The sequence below is a fragment of the Ornithorhynchus anatinus genome, chromosome 16, assembly GCF_004115215.2.
Source record: "Ornithorhynchus anatinus isolate Pmale09 chromosome 16, mOrnAna1.pri.v4, whole genome shotgun sequence".
In the NCBI taxonomy this organism is placed as follows: domain Eukaryota; kingdom Metazoa; phylum Chordata; class Mammalia; order Monotremata; family Ornithorhynchidae; genus Ornithorhynchus; species Ornithorhynchus anatinus.
This window is the reverse complement of record NC_041743.1, coordinates 6,761,897-6,779,319: the sequence shown is the minus strand read 5'-3', so window position 1 is coordinate 6,779,319 and position 17,423 is coordinate 6,761,897. Positions and strand designations below refer to the sequence as shown.

Sequence of the window (17,423 nt, the reverse complement as noted above, 5' to 3'; positions counted from 1 at the left end):
ATATATGCTGAACGCTTGAAAACTGCAGTTCCGTGCTGATTTCATGACAAATGTTTGGTAGTGTTTAATGGGGCCAAAGCAGGCAACCCGTGGCTGTGGGAACAGGTTGGCTCACAAACCAGGCAGCTCATGGGCCTCTTGGTTGCAGTTCTGTTTATTTTACAAGGCGCCGTCATCCACACAATGAAAACAGGTACTAATCCGAACAAGTTCGTAACAAATAGAAAAGTAGACATTTGGGGGGGACAATGTACAGTCAATTGCACTTTTCATAACAAGCATTACATTTACATTTAGATATTACACTTTACATAATACATGGATTCATGGAACAAGACCTAATTGGCAGTCATGAGGGGTCATGGTGATTTTGTGTGTTGGGGATATATTGTGTATTGGGGGGGTGGGTTGGGGGAGAGAGGTCACCAATGTTCCTCTAGTAGTCCCCTCAGAATCGTCCTTTTTGGGCTTAATCCATACACCCCATTTACTTTATTGTTTGTTTAAATAAATGGGAAGGCAGGTAAGCAAAATGGCTCTTTCTCCCCCTCTGAGGGGCAGAAGTCAGGGAAGAGGGGGAGTGGGGCAGAGTGAAAAGGAAATCATTTTTTTTTCTCAATTGAAATTGGAACCAAACCCATGCATTATGTAAAATACCCAAAATAGACAGACTGGTGCAAAAGGCTACTGAGACATCTTGGACTCTGGCATCATCTCCAGTTCCTCTCCTGTGTTTTAATAACACCAGAGTCCTTTGATGTTAGTTATATCACTGCATTTCAGCTTCCTATATATTATTCTCTATATAATATATAGTTTTCCAAAGTTACATATATACTAAACCCCTTTACATGTTAAATAAGTCCCACTGAATAAGGAGAAATTTGGAAAGAAAAGCTTATTTTTGACCCAACATTCTGCCAGATAAAACCCATTCAAATACCTTAAAGTACCAATTCCCGAGGAGTTCTGTTGTGCCGGAACAGCCCTAAATTCCTGGAAAGATGAGTCTGTAGACATACTAGTCCAAAGGATAAGTTTCCTATTTAACTTGCTGACTTATGGACTAGGGGAAAAATAGAGAGTTTAGCAGCTGCTGGCATCTGGAGAGAGTGATGGAATCTGGGGAGTGATGGCATCTGGGGAGAGTGACCTCTGCTTTTAAATACTTTCGGATTCCTAAGCACCCACTTTCTACATTTGTTCATCCCACCTATTAAATCCTTTATGAGAGGTTGGGAAGGTAACATCCTACTTAGCATGACATGGGAACCTCCTGTGAAGAAAAGACAAGTCTTAGCATAAGACTGTGTTTTGTGGCAAAGAAGCAGACAGTGAAAGACCAGGGAAGCAACCAGAAGAAAGAAGAATGGAATAGGGTTGGTATTTGATGGGAGAAATAATTCAGGTCTTTTTGCTGCTTTCAGATCCATGTAGTTGCACAATACCATGTCTAGAGTGACACAAAATTAAGAGTTTAAAGGGCATTGATTGAGCAACTTTGGCTAAAATAGCCTTGTATCTGCAAATCATAAAATTTAAACTTGCCTGTTTTCTTGGCCTTCTCCAACAAGCAGTGCCATTCTGGGATTAAACTGACATGGTTTAAAGCTTATTAAATCACTTATCCTAACAATGTATCGGGTGTGACGTTACCTCCTTGCTCAGGGCTCCCAACATTCTTTTTCCTAGAAAGACAAGGCAAGTAAGGTTTCAATAGAATTTTGAAAAATTATAGGGAAAGAGATCCTTGGATTCCCCCAACCACTATACCTTAGTGTTTGTGGAAACAGTGCTAGAGTCCATTTGGCATTTCACTTTCAACCACTAGTCAAAGAAAGCCCAAGAGTTTCTAGCAAAGCCTGGCTCTTGGGGGTCAAGTCAATTTGCAGTCAAGTCTTCTAAGTGGCTCTCCTCCTAGGTGAATCTAACCTGCTCGTCCTGGATTCTAAGACTCAAGTGGCTTGTAAGCTCTTGATCCCTGGACTGCTCAATTCTCCCCTCTGGCATGGATGTAGAGCCAAATTCTCAGCTAGGTGAGCTTTTTCGACAAATGATATAGGAGAGAAAGGCAAATAAAGTGACCGCTGAGGAGGTTTTAAAAACTGGAAGCAAATGATGAAACATGATAAACGTTAGAGCACATGGACTCTGAACCCAAAGATCAGACTGCTTTTCTAATGGGGAAATGAAACCCAAGTCACAGAAAAGCACTGCTAAGAGTCAGGATGCACAGCTGTCCTAGACACAAGGCAATAGAGTTGTGAAACTAAGGCATCTTTACTACAGGTTCTGATAAATGCAGATATATACAGAGAACTAAAGAAACTTCAAATTTCCCTGAATGAGACTGGTTTTCTATAGATAACCATCCTTTGGATAACTCAGGGTGTGTGAATTTATTAAACACTTACAGCACTAAATTTGGCTTTGTTTTCTTTGAGACTTAAGAACCTCAGGGGACGAACAGCAAATGAACAGGTTCTTCAAGTAGCACTGATCTTTCTTCATCTCTCAACCTGTGGTTTCAGGGCTGAATTCGCCCTAGGGAAAAATGACTCCTGTTTTAAGAATGCTGGAAGGGTTGAGGCTTTGGGCTGGCCTTTTTCTGCACTTGTATTATAGGAAGGGATGAGCATACGAAGGTAAAGCGATCATGTCAGAAAATAAAAATGCTCCAGAGGCCTTTGAGGACTTTCTGGGTGTTGGTACTTTGTCCATTTGCTAAAGGGCTAATTTTCACATCTGGTGAAAAGGACTAATTTTCAAAATTAGTTAATGTGAAGCTATGGTTTCCTATTCTTGGAAGGAGTTTTAAAGTCATATTTGGCTGTGGATATGTTTGGCTAGTGCTGTTCCAACCCATTAAATGAGCCTCCTCTACATGCCAAACACCAGCTCTTGTTGGACTGCACTCAATGCTGCTGTTGCCGGCCCATACGCCCGCCTGCCTAGGCACTAAGAACGAATTCATGGCACTTCAGGTCATGCCAGACCCTACCCAACAAGGGAAGGGGGGAGGAATGTCAGTGTTTCTGACATTCAGCACTGAGAGCATCACCCGAAAATCTGATTTATATATAACTTTTCCAAATGCCAGGTTCCAAAATTGTTTCTCTATCAGGAAGGTTTCTCCCTTCAACAACTCCTTAAGCTGCATTATTTTTACTCTCTGAAAAAACTACTGGCCCATCAGACGGGTGTGTAAAAATGATCCTGTATAGAATTTCATATTTCTACACTCAATCACTCCTACGGAAATTCTATTGCTGGAGTCAAAATATAACTCAGTGAAACACCAGAGTGTCACACTCCAATTTAGAATATGGCAATGGAGTCAAGTTCCCAGACTTTCCAGATACCGGAGTGAACGCTGTTTCCTCTGGCCTTGAAAACCTGAGAACTACCCATCAGGATTTAGGAGCCCTGGGGCCTGGAGAAGTGCTCTGCTAGTCAACCCGGAGGCAACTGTCAGCATAGGGATGGACGATACCTGGTCATTCTACCCATGTCTCACTTCTCACTAAGGAAGATTCTGCAGGAACGTGTCCAAGTCTCCTGGCACATACTGTTCTGTAGAAACCAGAGGAAACAAACCCTGCAGGAGAATGATGGGAGTTGTCTACCAAGAGAGAAGAATCGGTGGTAATTTTATTCAGAAAGAAATCCTGGCTGCCTAGGCAGGATCCATAGGACCAAAATCAGATGAGAGTCAGCAAAGTTACATCCATAACTGTATGATCAAGATGAGTAAATGAGCTGGTAAGAGAGTGTTCTTTTTATATAGTCATTTTCTGCTTCCACACCTACCAAGAAAAGAGTGACTGGAGTGTTTAGGTCTGCCTTCAGGTTATATGGAAATCAGAGTTAGCAATCTGACGGGCTCGGCAGGGACTATATTTCCACTTTAAAAGTCAAACGCATTTTCAGGCACTACATTCGGTTCTACTGATAAACAAGCCAAAATATGACAAACGGAATTTCCACAATTTGGAAACACTGGGGAATTTTTCTCTGATAAAAGGAAATAAACATCGGGAAAAATATTAGGCCAAAACATGCTTCTGTTTAGCCAAACTGTAGTGGATGGAACAAAGAGCATATTTTCCAGGCAAACTTTATACTCTCGAGGATCTTTTTTAAAGTTATAATTGAGTGGACTTTACATTTGAGGGATTAATATGCACCTTGGGAAAAAGACACTCTGAGTGATCAAACTGCTCCGATTTTACCCAGAGTGGAGTTGGCTGTATTTTGACGACCGCTTTCAAGAACCGGTTCCTTTTCTGAATGAAACATTTGGCCAGGATGAGAGTTACACCGTTCTAGCATTTTTATATCCTTTGCAAACAATCTGCTTAACAATAAACCAAAGATGAGTCTTGTTAATCTTTATTAAACAGGGTAGACAGAATATTGCGGAACAGTTTAGAACCTGGGAAACTCAAAACTCAACTAAACCTTTTTGGCTCAGCTGAGAAATTTCCTTGCCAGGTCTATATATATATATATATATATATTTGCAAATATATATATATATATATAGACAAGTTAAATATAATAAAAAAATATTTCCATCAATTTTTTAAGCAATAGTTTCAATTTTCCATGAAATAAGTATTTCTATAAACATTTTTATATTCAATCAGAAAACATTACAAATGTCTTCACACCTCCTTGCCATAGAGATAAAAACGGCACACATTTTTAGAGATACAGATGTTACCCGAAAAAAGTTTCCAAGCATTCGACTAAAAGATTTAGAAGTTGTCTTATAGCACAACAGATTTAGTGCATATGGCATTAGTGTTTCCTAAGTGGCTGTGTCAAAATGAACAGCCTCCCACCACCCGTCTCTCTCCTCCACTTACTTGCAAGTAGGAGGTTTCGATCCTGGGCCCAAGGCTGCCGCCAGAGCCCTGCCATCCTGGTGCAAGTTTTTTTGGCTACTTTTCACAGCCACTTTATGCTCTACTGATTTGCTGGGATGCTAAAATAAGATTCAAAATCAAATCAATCGGTCAGTGGTACTTATTAAGCGCTTACTGGGTGAGGAACACTGTACTAAGCGCTTGGAAAAGTACAGGACCAAAGAGTTGGTTGATGAGATCCCTGCCCACAACGGTTGTGATTGCCAACCTTTCTCGAGGACAAACACAAAAGGAATTTTTGTCCTGCTGCAAAGCCATGTTCAGGACTCTAAAGAAGAGGCCAGTGGCCAGGGGGTGGCTGGATCGGCGGGATTATTCCAATCCCCGTTCTCCCTGCTACGGCGTCTGGCTTGGGAAAACCCAGGACACCAGGACCCCGCAGGTCAAATGTCAGTATCGTGTCCACACTTCTACCACAAGGAATAAAAATGGAATCGGGCCAGAAGCCTGCTTGGCCTTTGGCCCGCCCGCCATGAGAAGGATGTGAGACCTCCAGGACGAGGGCTTAGACATTTGTCATGACCTGGCGCTTTCTAAATTTTCCAACCAGAGCCTTTCCTTACCTTGACATCCTGGGTCCCACCACATCAATCCTGAATAAAAAAAAAAGAAAATCCTACTGCTTTATGCAAGATACAAGAGTAATTAGTTAGTTCCACATGAACAATGGCTTCTGAATGGTTTATTTTTTTTAACATCTAGGCAAATAAAATAATGTGTAAACACATGAGGGATCTGAACATGGCCTTTGCCAAGGCTGATGGAAAGTAAGTACTGAACAGAAAAGAGGACTTTTTAAATAACTTCCTTTTGAACTTTGAATGAAAGGTGCTGAAGAATTTCGGTTCAAGGCTTGCTCCCTGGTCATCCTCGTTTTCCCCAAAGGACAGTGGGAAAATCCTCCAGGGCTCCAGTTGCTTTGATCTTTGTGCTCTTTTGCTTGGGGGCGTGGTTGCAACTATGTACTCTCTCTGGGTGGCTGAGAGGGCTGAGGCTGCTGGGGAGGCTGAGTGCTCGTGGCTGTTTTGAGAGAGTTCAGGGTTTTGCTAAACCAAGAGTTTTTGGCAGCTTGGATTTCATTCATGAGGGCTCCCCTCTGATGCTCAAGCTCCTAAGAAAAAGAACATGGAAATGTCTCTCCGCATGCAGGATTCCTTTCAATGTTCGACTGTTCGCCTCCTCTTACCCCCACCCGTGGCCCAGGCATGTTAGTTCTATTCCTCAGATTCAAACTCTACGATCCCGGAGGGATTAAATTGGGTTTTCTTTCTTACCCCACTCTGTATATATATGCAAATATACATACACACCCACTCCGTGCCACCGCCCCCAGTAACCCAAGTTCCTTTTTTTTTCGACAGATGAAACAGGAAAGGAGAAAAATCTTCCTCTTTCCTGAATTCTCTGTACTAATGCAGGATGGGGTGTCCTCTTAGGTGCCAAACTGGGTTAACACTTACTAGCTGCAAATGGGGGGGTGAGAGTGGTTAGAAGGAAGTGGAGGAATCTGTGCCAAGAAGACACCTTCCAAGATCTCAGGGTGTTTTCTTTTAATGGGTAGAGGAAACGAACGGGACAGAGATTTTATCATAGCGGAGGAAGCCAAGGTACTCAAGAGAAAAGGCCTGTCAGCATCCACTGCTCACTTGCCAGGGATACGGATGACAGTGGAGTTATGGAGCGAAAAAGAAAACTTTTTTTGGTTTTCAGGAAGAACATACATTATGTCAGAAAGAAGGCTAATTAACAATCGACTTCTGTTGGACTTGCCCTAACAAGAAAGATCCCGAAACAGAGAAAACTTGGAGAGTTCCAATGAAAGTCATAGGCAACATCAATTGATGAGATAGACAGAAAAATAGCCAGTTTCCTTTACCCCCATATTTAAAAATGCCCAGTCCAAAACAGGAATGTGTCTCATGGAACGGTGGGTAGAGAAGCTCAGGGGCAAACTCAAGACTGCGACAGGGACTGAGTGCTTGGCCCGGCCACCTACCTGGATTTTGCACTTGGCTTCCACCAGCTGCAGTTTGGTCTGTGCGAGTTCCAGCTCCATCTCCCTCAGCTGCTTCTTAAGGGAGTCCTTCTCGTCATCCGTTTCTGTCCCCTCGTTCTCTCTGCTTATGATGGGCAACTTCAGGGCCCCCTCCTTACTGAAAATCTCACTGCAGTGTTTGCACGCCATCACTTTTCCCTGGAATAACCAACCGTAGAACCGACTTGAAAGTCAAAGAAGAGGCAGATGGCTCAGGGAGCAGCCCTGCCATTGGATGTGCTTTGCCGTTCAGCTGCTGTGGGAAAGCCCTTTAATTTGGGACACGTGCCCTCCTCCGACTCACACGGGTCCGCTTCTAAAGCCAGACACCGCTACTTCATCGATCATGTGCTCACAAGGCCCGAAGGAATCTCAACAGATCAATCGGTGGCCATTTTCCTGCCTCCTGACTCATTCAAGACAAATGTCTACCTGTCCTCCTTTCAAAAGGCCTCCAGGGGAAGGAGGTCCTAAAACCATTTCTGGAAATTTGTTTTCTAGTCTACGGTTCTTTCTACCTGAGGGGACGGCCCTCTGTGACTCTGGGCCGCAGGCTGCCACTTCTGCACATTTCGGCTAACTGATAAGGCAGGTGAATTCAGATTGCCTCAAATTCAGTTGCATTCTGGGCCACGGAAAAGGCTGAGAAGCCATTGAGCTGGATATCCTCAGGGCAAGGTGAGGCCATTATTTTATTGGCCACATACCAAGATCTCAGAATAATAATTTCAATTATATTAATAGTAATCATCATCATCATCGTAATAACGACGGCATTTGTTAAGCGCTTACTCTGTGGCAAGGACTGTACTGAACGCTGGAGAAGATCAACGTTATGAATGTTGGACCCAGTCCCTGTCCCATATGAGACTCACACTCTTAGTAGGAGGGAGAACAGATATCTGATCCTTATTTTACAGTTGAGGAAACGGGGGCACAGAGAAGTTAAGTCACTTGTCCAAGGTCACACAGCAAAGTGGTAGAGCCGGGATTAGAACCAAGATCCGCTGACTCCCAGGCCCATGCTCTTCCCACTAGGCCAAGCTGCTTTTCCAAAGAAAAGGATGCCTGGCAGATCCAGCTCCTAGAGCACAGGGATTTCTGCTGCTTGAAGAATCAAGAATTCTGCTTTCATTCATTTTACCCATTGGTGCCTCCTGCAGGGAAGAGCTGACTGGACAACCATTTTTGTGGGTTGGTAAATTTTTTATACCCATTCGAAAGGCTGCAGAAGAGCACTAAATAATTAACCATCCATTCCTTCTGTTATACGTGAGCATTCAATACTCACAGATTTTAAAGGTCTCACGGAATATCTTATTGCCCTGATTTGCCCGAATTAATGATAAAAGGCTTTCTGATAAATTAGATTTCCACATATCTTTCTACCTGCCGACATTTGCTTACGCTTCTCAGGAACTTGGAACAATTCAATTAGGGAGTCAGGTTCTTTGTGAACATGAGGGAAATCCCTTCCTTTATTTTCCTGTCTTTTTCATGCTAACCAGAAGCCAAGTCCTTCAAGCCGGTTTCTGGGGTGGGGGCTAATAGTTGGACTAAATGCTGGAGGTTTGATTTTACAGAGCACTTCTCTGTTTAGGGAAATTAAAAATTGCCTAAATGATAGGTTTGGGTGGGGACTCGAGGGAGCTGGCCAACTGCAGGCTGCTGTGAGTTAGCCCCTGGATCTGGTTCTTTCAGCACAAGCCCAGATTGCTCTCTGGAAAAATAAGCTACACCCGAGGTGGCACTTTCTAGGAAACTCCAAACCTGCGTGGATCTTTCCTTTCGAGGAAAACGACGGGAACATGGTCAAAACAATGATCATTTGTTTGATGCGAAAGCAAGGATGGGCATAGAGTCAACGCATCTGATCACTAGGCGGCAGGCTCCTGGGGCTTTCCCCCCTTCCAAACAAAGCACCCCCAACGCGATTTTGAGAACAAACCATGGTTCTCAGTTTCTGCACCAGCTGGAGCAACTATAACTTGTCGAGGAAGGACCGGCTTCAGACGGAAAACGTGTGACGCAACTGGTCCGGGGCTTGTCAATAGGGGAATTGCTGCGTTGTGGCAGTGGTTAAGAATTTGAAAGCATCCCTCCAAAGCAGAGGGAGGGGAATACGCCCTCGGCTCTGAAGCAGGACAGGTGGGCCGGGGGTGGTGACAGGGACCCACCAGAGAAACACTCCGAGGATCAGTGAGTCAAACAGACTTCCGTATGATATCACCTAGGATGCTGTCTTTGCTCGCAGCGTGATGCATTTGGAATGGGAAAGGGTAACAATCTTTTCCCCGCCCCAGGGCGCCCTAACATCTGAAGCTAGCTCTGAGCAAAAGGGCTGGTTTTCTTTGGTGCTGCCTGCAATAAATAGGGGCTCTTTACGCCCAATGTATGCTGCCATCTTCTCAGCGCCGAGCCCTGGGAGTTCAAACCGGGCACTAGCAGAGTCCACTCAGGACTGGGAATCCACTCAGGACTGGGAATCCGAGGTGCTCGAGAGGGAAACATACACCCTCCTACTTAATAATAATGATGGTATTTGTTAAGCACTTATTATGTGCCAAGCACTGTTCTAAGCGCCGGGGTGATACAAGGTGATCAGGTTGTCCCATGTGGGGCTCACAATCTTAATCCCCATTTTCCAGATGAGGTAACTGAGGCCCAGAGAAGTGAAGTAACTTGCCCAAAGTCACATAATTGACAAGCGGTGGAGCCGGGACTAGAACCCACGCCCTCTGACTCCCAAGCCCGTGTTCTCTCCACTAAGCCACGCTACTTCTTCGAAGACTACGGAATACCTGGAAGGTTCGTCAGGCCAGCTGCTGGTGTGGCCGTAAAAATGCACCATCCTGCCTCCCAGAGTTGGTGTGTGCACTCAAGGGAAGGGACAACAAAAGCTGTCCGACTCTCACCTTCACAACTTCCAGTTCCTCCTTGCTCGCTGCTTGCTGCTTCTCCAGCCTGGTACTCAGCTGGGAACAAATCTAATGGAAAATGAAGGGCCAGCATAGCACGTTAGAAGAGGACAGCACTTGGACTGGAATCTCTGCTTCCTGAATCCAGTCCGTGAATGAAAGTATTATGCACAGTGGGATATTTCACTGGTAATGGGAATTTAGCAAGAACAAGATAAGAACTTGAGCATAATCAGGATGATGGGCTCCCACTATCCCCAGTCTTCTGCCCCCTGAAAAGATTGTAAAGGATCAACCGTTCATAGCCCTGCCTGGCCTAGTGTCAGCAATGAGGCCCGACGTACTGTCCAACACATGAAGGATGTCATCCATCACTGAAATCAGTGGAGAAGGGGATTATCCATCACTGAAATCCGTGGAAAAGCAGATTATCCATCACTGAAATCCCTGGAGAAGGAGATCACCCACCCTTCCCTGAAATCACCCATCAAGAAAACTAGTAGGACCTATGTCCCAAAGCCAGGGACATAAAAAGCCTGAAGCTTTTATCAAAATAGCAAGGCTTTCCCTAAACCAAAAGAGAAAAGAAGGGAGCATGTGTGTGCGCCAGTACGCGAAAGAGGGGAAGGAGAGTGGTGCCTTACCTGTTTATATTCGGCAATGATGGCTGTAGTTTTCTTTATTTCAGATTCTGCCTTCTCTAGCTGTTTCCTGAAGACTTCTTTCAGCTAACGAGTGCAGGGAGGAGAGAGATCAGATTCAAACCAAGTTCCCAGACGCTGTCCCAGCATAGCAGTATTCAAGTATGCTAACGCATTCTCAGAAACTGAGTTCTTTTTCCCACTGGAGCAGAACCTTGGTAATGAGCAAAATCCAAGTTCTCACCCCAAACCTCGGGAATCTCATCTTTCCTTTATCCTAGGCCTGGGAGCTCTCCTGTTAAGATTACATTTTTTGCATTTTCTATTGTCTGCCCAGGCTAAGATAATTCAATCTATTAAGTGGCCCAACCAGAGATAATACTCTAAATACTCTAAATAAAACAAATAAATAAATACTCAAAATAAAAAGGCAAAGAACGTTCACTGCTGGTGATTTCTGTTTCCTGCTTCTAATAACCTGAGGGGGTTTGCTTGGCTTCTAGATCTATATAAGGAATCATAAATCAGTCTTGCATTAAAAAATGACAACGCTTTTCCTTCCAGCCTACCCAGCTGCCCATGCAACTGTTGCTGTTGCTCTCAACCACACAAGGAGGGACTGGGGAAGAATAGGGTGAAAAAGACTTCAGTGGCCCGGGGGGGTTAGCTGGCAGGGGGCATGGTTTGAAAGGGCATGTGACTGGTGTACAAAGCCCAGGGGAAGAGCTACGAGTCCCCCAGGAGGTTGCTAACTTCTTGCAACACTAATCTAACATAGAACTTTTTTAAAAACGGTATTTGTTAAACACTCAATATGTACCAGGCAGTGTACTGAGTAAGCAGTGGGGTAGACACAAGCTAACCAGATGGGACACAGTCCATGTCTCATATGGGCCTCATAATCTTAATTCCCATTTTACAGATGAGGCAATTGAGGCACAGAAAAGTTAAGTGATTTGCCCAAGATCACACAGCAGAGAAGTAACAGACCCAGGATTGGAGCCAAGGTCCTTCTCACTACCAGGCCCGTGCTCTATCCATGACGCCAAGCTGCTTCTGGATACCCTATACCATATCAAACACAGCAGAACTTTCTGTAGGCATAAAGGTACCAGAACTCAAGATGCAGGAGAGCAAAGGATTCACAGCAAGGGAGATGAAAAGACAGAAGAGTAACCCCAAGGAGGTGGGGAAATTCCACTGTGCCCAGTTCTTGCATGGAAAGAACTCTCGCATAACGCTCGCCCACATTAGCCCAAAGGAACAAATGTCATTTCTATGTTGCAGCAGTTTTAAACCATCCATGTGTTTTGCCCCCGACTTGGTAATCTGTAAACTACTACAAGCGGGTTGGGTTTTCAGTCATCGTTAGTGCCGTTGGGTGGTCTCCATCATTAGTGTGGACGGGTGAGACTGGATCATCTAGGCTAAGCAACCTGATCTTCTGAGAGGGGAGGGTAAGTTTCGTTGACCCAGCTATTCCCCCTGATTTTTGTATGTGACCCAGTGCTTAGTACAGTTCTAGGCACATAGTAAATGCTTAAGAAATACCACAACTATTATTATTATTTAGTCTGTTAGGGAAACACACAGCCACAGACCTTTAAGATTGAGTGGCATCAGGCAAAAGTCCCTGGGTGTCTAGTCAGACAAGCCAGTCTAGTCAGGTCCAAGCTTCCTCCCATTGAGACGTCTGCGGTCCCGGAGAAGAGGGAGAGAGCAATCAAAACCCACCACTGATCCGGAAACTCTTACTGCACTCGACTCCTCCACCAGATCTCTTTCTGAGCTGCCCAAAATGAGGGCAGTGGACTGGATTTGGCTTCCCCCTCCATCTCTGAAATGGTGCTTTCATTTTGGAATGGACTCTGCTAGTTAAATCCGAAATCAAGGTTTCAGAAGTCGCTCACTTTCAGAGGGTGAAGTCCCACCAGTAAAATTCCAAGTAAGCACTTTTCAAAATGGGCTTCTGGCAGTGGCTAGTAATTGGGTGGGGAGAAAAAATAAAAGCAATGCTAGATTCTTGGCCGGCCCTGGTTTCTCATCAAGGCTGTCAGATATCCAGAGCACTGGGGAAATAAACAATTCCCCACAGCACCCCTTTCCTTATCCGGCCTGCCCTTCATAGCCTAGTCCTATAGAAAATCCTGGGTTTCTGGGTGGGACAACCCCTCCGTCAAACCAGGCTCTTCATGCATGGTGGGAAAATTAGAGTGGTGGCCAATTCTCAAGCTGTTTCTTGTCTTTTCTGGGCTGTACAGATTTCAGGATCTGAAGGATACTGTCAATACCTGGAGAGATGAACAAGGTCAGGAATTGTGTCTCCTAATACTATGGTATTCTCCCAAGAGCTTAGTTCAAGGCTCTGTACACCAGTAGGCACTCAATAAAGATGACTGATTGATTGATTGATTGAGTACCTTCTTTAAACTTGAGCCAGGCATATGCAGTTTGGTTGAGTGAATGCTGGGATTGCAATTCCCCTCAGAGATGTTCTTTAGATTTTTAGCTAAGTATTTCAGAGACATCGAACATCCCCTGCTCTGTTCCTTTCAAAAATGTTCCAGCCAGTTGATTACTGGATATGAGAGGGGGCAAAGAGGGACAGGAAGGTGCAAATTTCTCCATGTAGTCCAAGAGACCCAAGCTTTGGGGTCTCTGGACTCCTGTTAGTGGGAGATGGGGAGAGGGGAGCTCTTTAGATACCCTCTTCCCTCCACCTGAGAAGTAACGTAGTCTAGTTGATTCAGCACAAATCGGGAAGTCAGAAGGATCTGGTTTCTAATTCTGGCTCTGCCACTTGCCTGCTGTGTGACCTTGGGCATGTAACTTAATTTCTTTGGGCCTCATTTACCTCTTCTCTAAAATGGGGGTTAAGACTGTGAGTCCCACATGGGACAGGGACTGTGTCCAACCTGATTAACTTGTATCTACTCTAGCTGTTTGTTCAGTACCTGATATATATTAAGCGCTTAACAAATACCATCAAAAAAAAAATCTATCGTCTCCTAGCCTAGATGGCTGCTCTCCTGCGCTCCTCCCTCTGTTAGTGAATGGCTGTTGGATCTCTGTCAGTGCTCTTCACTGGTCCATGAACAGGATGGTTCGCGTGGAAAAAAAAATGGAAAAACAGTTCAGCGTAAGCCTATGGAAATTTTAGACTTGGAAGCTTTAACCAACATGATGAATCTTGGATCCTACTTCTGAACTACTAAACTGGGAGGCAAATACCCTCCAACCTTATTAGACTTTCAGTGAAGACAAGCTGCAGGCTTCATCCCCATTACGATGCTGTCCTGTGTAGTTAGACTTGTTTTCCTATGAAGAGTTTCCTTCCTCACCTGCACGTAAATCCAGACACAGAAGTCTGGACTTGCTCAAATGAGCACTTTGGCTTTTTAATAAGCACACTCTACTGAAGTGTATTCCTTTGTGGTTATTCTACAAGAAGGCAGCCAGAATAAACCCAGCTGCCTCTAGGAGATCTGCGACAGAGTTTTTACCTCTAGACTGTAAAGTCCTTATGGACAGGGAACATGTCTGATAATTTGGTTGTATTGTACTCTCCCAAGCGCTTAGGACAGTGCTCTGCACATAGTAAGAGCTCAATAAATACCACTGATCGACTGATTGATTTTTACCTGAGCCGTTTCTTCCTCTTGCTTCCGCTTCTCTTCTTCAGTCTCCACCAGTCTCTGTTTGGTTAGGAGCAGCTCTTTGTTCAAGACGTCCGCCTTGTCCTCGGCCTGAGCAGGCAGGAGAAGGACAGTCAGAAAAGGAAACGAGGTTTGGTACAGTTTGGTATGACTCTAGGCTGGCAGGAAACTCCAGAGGTCTACCCCCTCCCCGTTCCTCCAGTTACCTGTCCTGGGGTTAAAACAGCCTGGGATTCTGCCTCCTTTCTGCCCCAACTGCCTCTCCTTTCACCTGGCTTCCCTTGACAGATGGTAACTCAGGCTTCCCTCCAGAGGCTAAGCACGTATCGAATGGGAAGCTGGGCTCCCTAATGTAGCGATGAGAGAAGTAAACAAAAGCAGGCTACAACTGCTCGCTTGGTTACCCAGCTCAGCAGGCAGGTCCGTGATGTAGAAGGGCTTTTTCCAAAGAAAACACAATGGGAATCGGGTCCGCTGAGCCCAGGGCAGTATTTCAGGGATGTTGGTAAAACTGAGCAGTTGATACCTAACAACAGGCCGCTTGAGCCTAGGAACACACTTCCTTCAATAGGGGGATGGAGATCTGCTTGTACCTGTCAGGCCTGAAGATGGTATGGGATCTTTCATAAGCTATCAGTTGTATTTACTGAGAACTTACTGTGTGGAGAACACTGCGCTAAATGCTTGGGAGCATATAATACATTCCCTGTCCATAACGGTCTTACAGTCTACGGTCTTAATGATCTCCTCCATTGCACTGGAGCATAAAATAGAAATGAGGTCAAGAGAACAATGCAGGGCAATTTTGTTTTTAAATTACTCTTCACTGTGCAGAGCAACAGCCAATTTCACATCACACCTTTTAAGTCTGATGATATCTTGCTGCTGTCAGACAAATCTCTTAGGGCTATATAGTCTTTTTGAGGTCCTTCAGGAAGTAGGATATGGGATTTTAGAAAAGCCCCATAGAGGGCAAGATGATCTAAAAGCATTTTTTTTAAAAATCCCACAGTCAGAACTCATTGGATCTAAGTTTGGTACCATGGCCAAAACAAAGGCCCTGTCTATAGTGAGCAAGGCACCTTTTTAGGCTTTTGGGGTGTCTATAGATGAAAAGACATGGTCCTGGACTAGTTCCCAGTAAAGATACATAAATAATGAGCTGAGGAAGGAATGCAGTTCCTAGGAGAAACCTATGAACGGACGAGTCATTTCCTTTACAGCTTTGCCTGCCCTTCCTCCCTCCCTGTCTCACAAACTAGGAACAAGGGGAGAAGCCAAGGTTGTTGACCACCCAACCCTTTCTTCCTTATAATCACCCTGCTGAGGCTCTTGATCTTGGAAACCGTACAGCCAAGACTCTTTAGAACTTACCCTAACCCAAAAAAATGATGCGCCTACATTTTAAATACAGATTTACACGTCAGAACCTACTTCAAAATGAAAAAGACTTTCCCTGCCTAAAGCCTGACCCAGATTCATTGGTCTTCAAAATGAAATCCTTTGACTCTGGTCTCTCAGAAAGAGCTGTCAAAAGGAAGCCGCCTGCCCTGAAGTTGGTCACTTGGTTTAAGGTCTCAGTGTCGACTTTATTAGCTACGGCTAATGTACTACTCAGGGTCCTTATAAATAATGTGAAATGCCCCCCCCCGGCTGTCCCCCCTGCTCCTCCCTACCCCCCACCACCCAGACCCTTTACCTCCCCTACCCAGACCCTCAGACACTCACTAAAACCAATATTTCAGTTGGCACTGAGGTACTTTTGGGTGTTGTAACTTCCTGATAACTTCCCCTGGAAGAGGGTCATGGGGTGGACAGAACAAGTGACTTGAGGAGAGCTCAGATCACAAAACAAGTGCTACACATGTGGAGTTGAGAAGATCCAATCGCTTTCCAATTGTCCTGATTTTGGTCACCATCATACGTAGACATCCTTCCCCGAGAAGGCAGGGGCCACGTTTGACCTCTGACTAAAGAATGAGGGGTTTTACCTGGTCCAAGTCATTCCGCAGGGCGATTTTGCTTGTTACTAGTTCGTGGGCAAGGTCATCGTTCTCCTGTTCTAGCCGCATGCTGGCTTCCTGAAGCCGCCGGTTCTCCCTCTGCAGAAAGAGAGAAAGATCCAGAGGGAAAGAGTCAACGGCTGGGCTGATGGGCAGGATCAAAAGAAGTTTGTCAAAAACGGTGAAGGCAGAAGTGGAACGACAAGCCAGGATTGCTGCTTTGGGAAACAACAGTGAATTAAGCCAGCGGTGCAGATGCAACACTCCACCCAGCAGTCCAAAACCTCTTCATCTCTCTGCTCCCCTGAATTCAGGGATTCTAAAACACGCCTCCAACAGCAGTGCTTCCCAACAGTCCTCAGGTCTCATACCCCTATAACCCAGGTTGGCCCATGGAAGAGGAGGCGGGGTGTACTGTTGGGGAGGAAGAAGATGGGGTTGGGTGCCTGAATACAAACAGAAACCCTAGTCAGGGTTGGTCCTGGGCACTGAGGGGCCAGTGCAGAGCTGTCATTTCCAGGATTGGTCCAGTGAGGGTGGTTGACGCTTCAGGTTACGGAACGGAACTGCTTCCTGGGGGGTGTGGTTCCACTCTTTAGACCGTTTTTCACTGCCCTGTCTATCCTTCAACCAAGCTGGACAGCCTTGTTTCTAGGGATTCCACCCTGGATGCTTTAGGTGGGGTGGGGCAGGGCCCTCTAAAGTGTGGGACCCTCTTTCCACTGAGCCACGCTGCTTCTCTAGACTCTCAATCCACTGAGAAAAGTCCATATAGAGCAAAGCAAGGTGTAGAACTGGGAAAAGGGAAGACTTTCGATAAGACCACTGAGGGGCCCCTCTCGGACTGCCATACCAGAATGGGGTGTTCTTCTAACTCTACTGGGACTCTAGGGGTGGGGGCGGGAGCGGTAACCGTGGACAAGTCCAAGGAAAACCTTCATGCTTCAACTTTTTCACATATCCTATGGAAGGAACCTATCTTCTGTTAATGTTCCAGAAGGATGATTCTAAAGAAATAGAAGTCTGCAGGCCAGATTCTCCTACATCCATTGAAGTCAGTGAGGGATGGGGGCAATCTCACTGAGGTCATTACAGTATTAAGGAAACATTCGGTAAGAGATCCAAGAATCCAGTACTGTACTGTTAAAAAGTGAACTCTTCATCCTGTGAAATGTCAAGGTCTTTTAACATTTACTTTTCTGGACCGGATATGCTTAAATCTAACTGAAAAATAACAAC

The 17,423-nt window shown here is 45.1% G+C and overlaps 1 protein-coding gene across 7 annotated transcripts in view; it reads right to left on the bottom strand.

Moving 5' to 3' along the window:
* Positions 1-138: 138 nt before the first annotated feature.
* RABGAP1L (RAB GTPase activating protein 1 like) overlaps positions 139-17,423 on the bottom strand; it is a 409,469-nt gene continuing 392,184 nt past the window's right edge. For 6 of the 7 annotated variants that reach the window (XM_029080877.1, XM_029080878.1, XM_029080881.2 and 3 more), the window contains 6 exons: positions 16,173-16,283; positions 14,167-14,271; positions 10,529-10,612; positions 9,882-9,953; positions 6,928-7,125; positions 139-6,042 (listed from right to left, as the gene is read on the bottom strand). In XM_029080877.1, coding sequence (XP_028936710.1) covers positions 5,890-6,042; positions 6,928-7,125; positions 9,882-9,953; positions 10,529-10,612; positions 14,167-14,271; positions 16,173-16,283 — 723 coding nt within the window. In that variant the 3' untranslated portion in view covers positions 139-5,889. The remainder of the gene's footprint in view (positions 6,043-6,927; positions 7,126-9,881; positions 9,954-10,528; positions 10,613-14,166; positions 14,272-16,172; positions 16,284-17,423) is intronic. The other variant, XM_029080879.2, reaches the window with a different exon arrangement.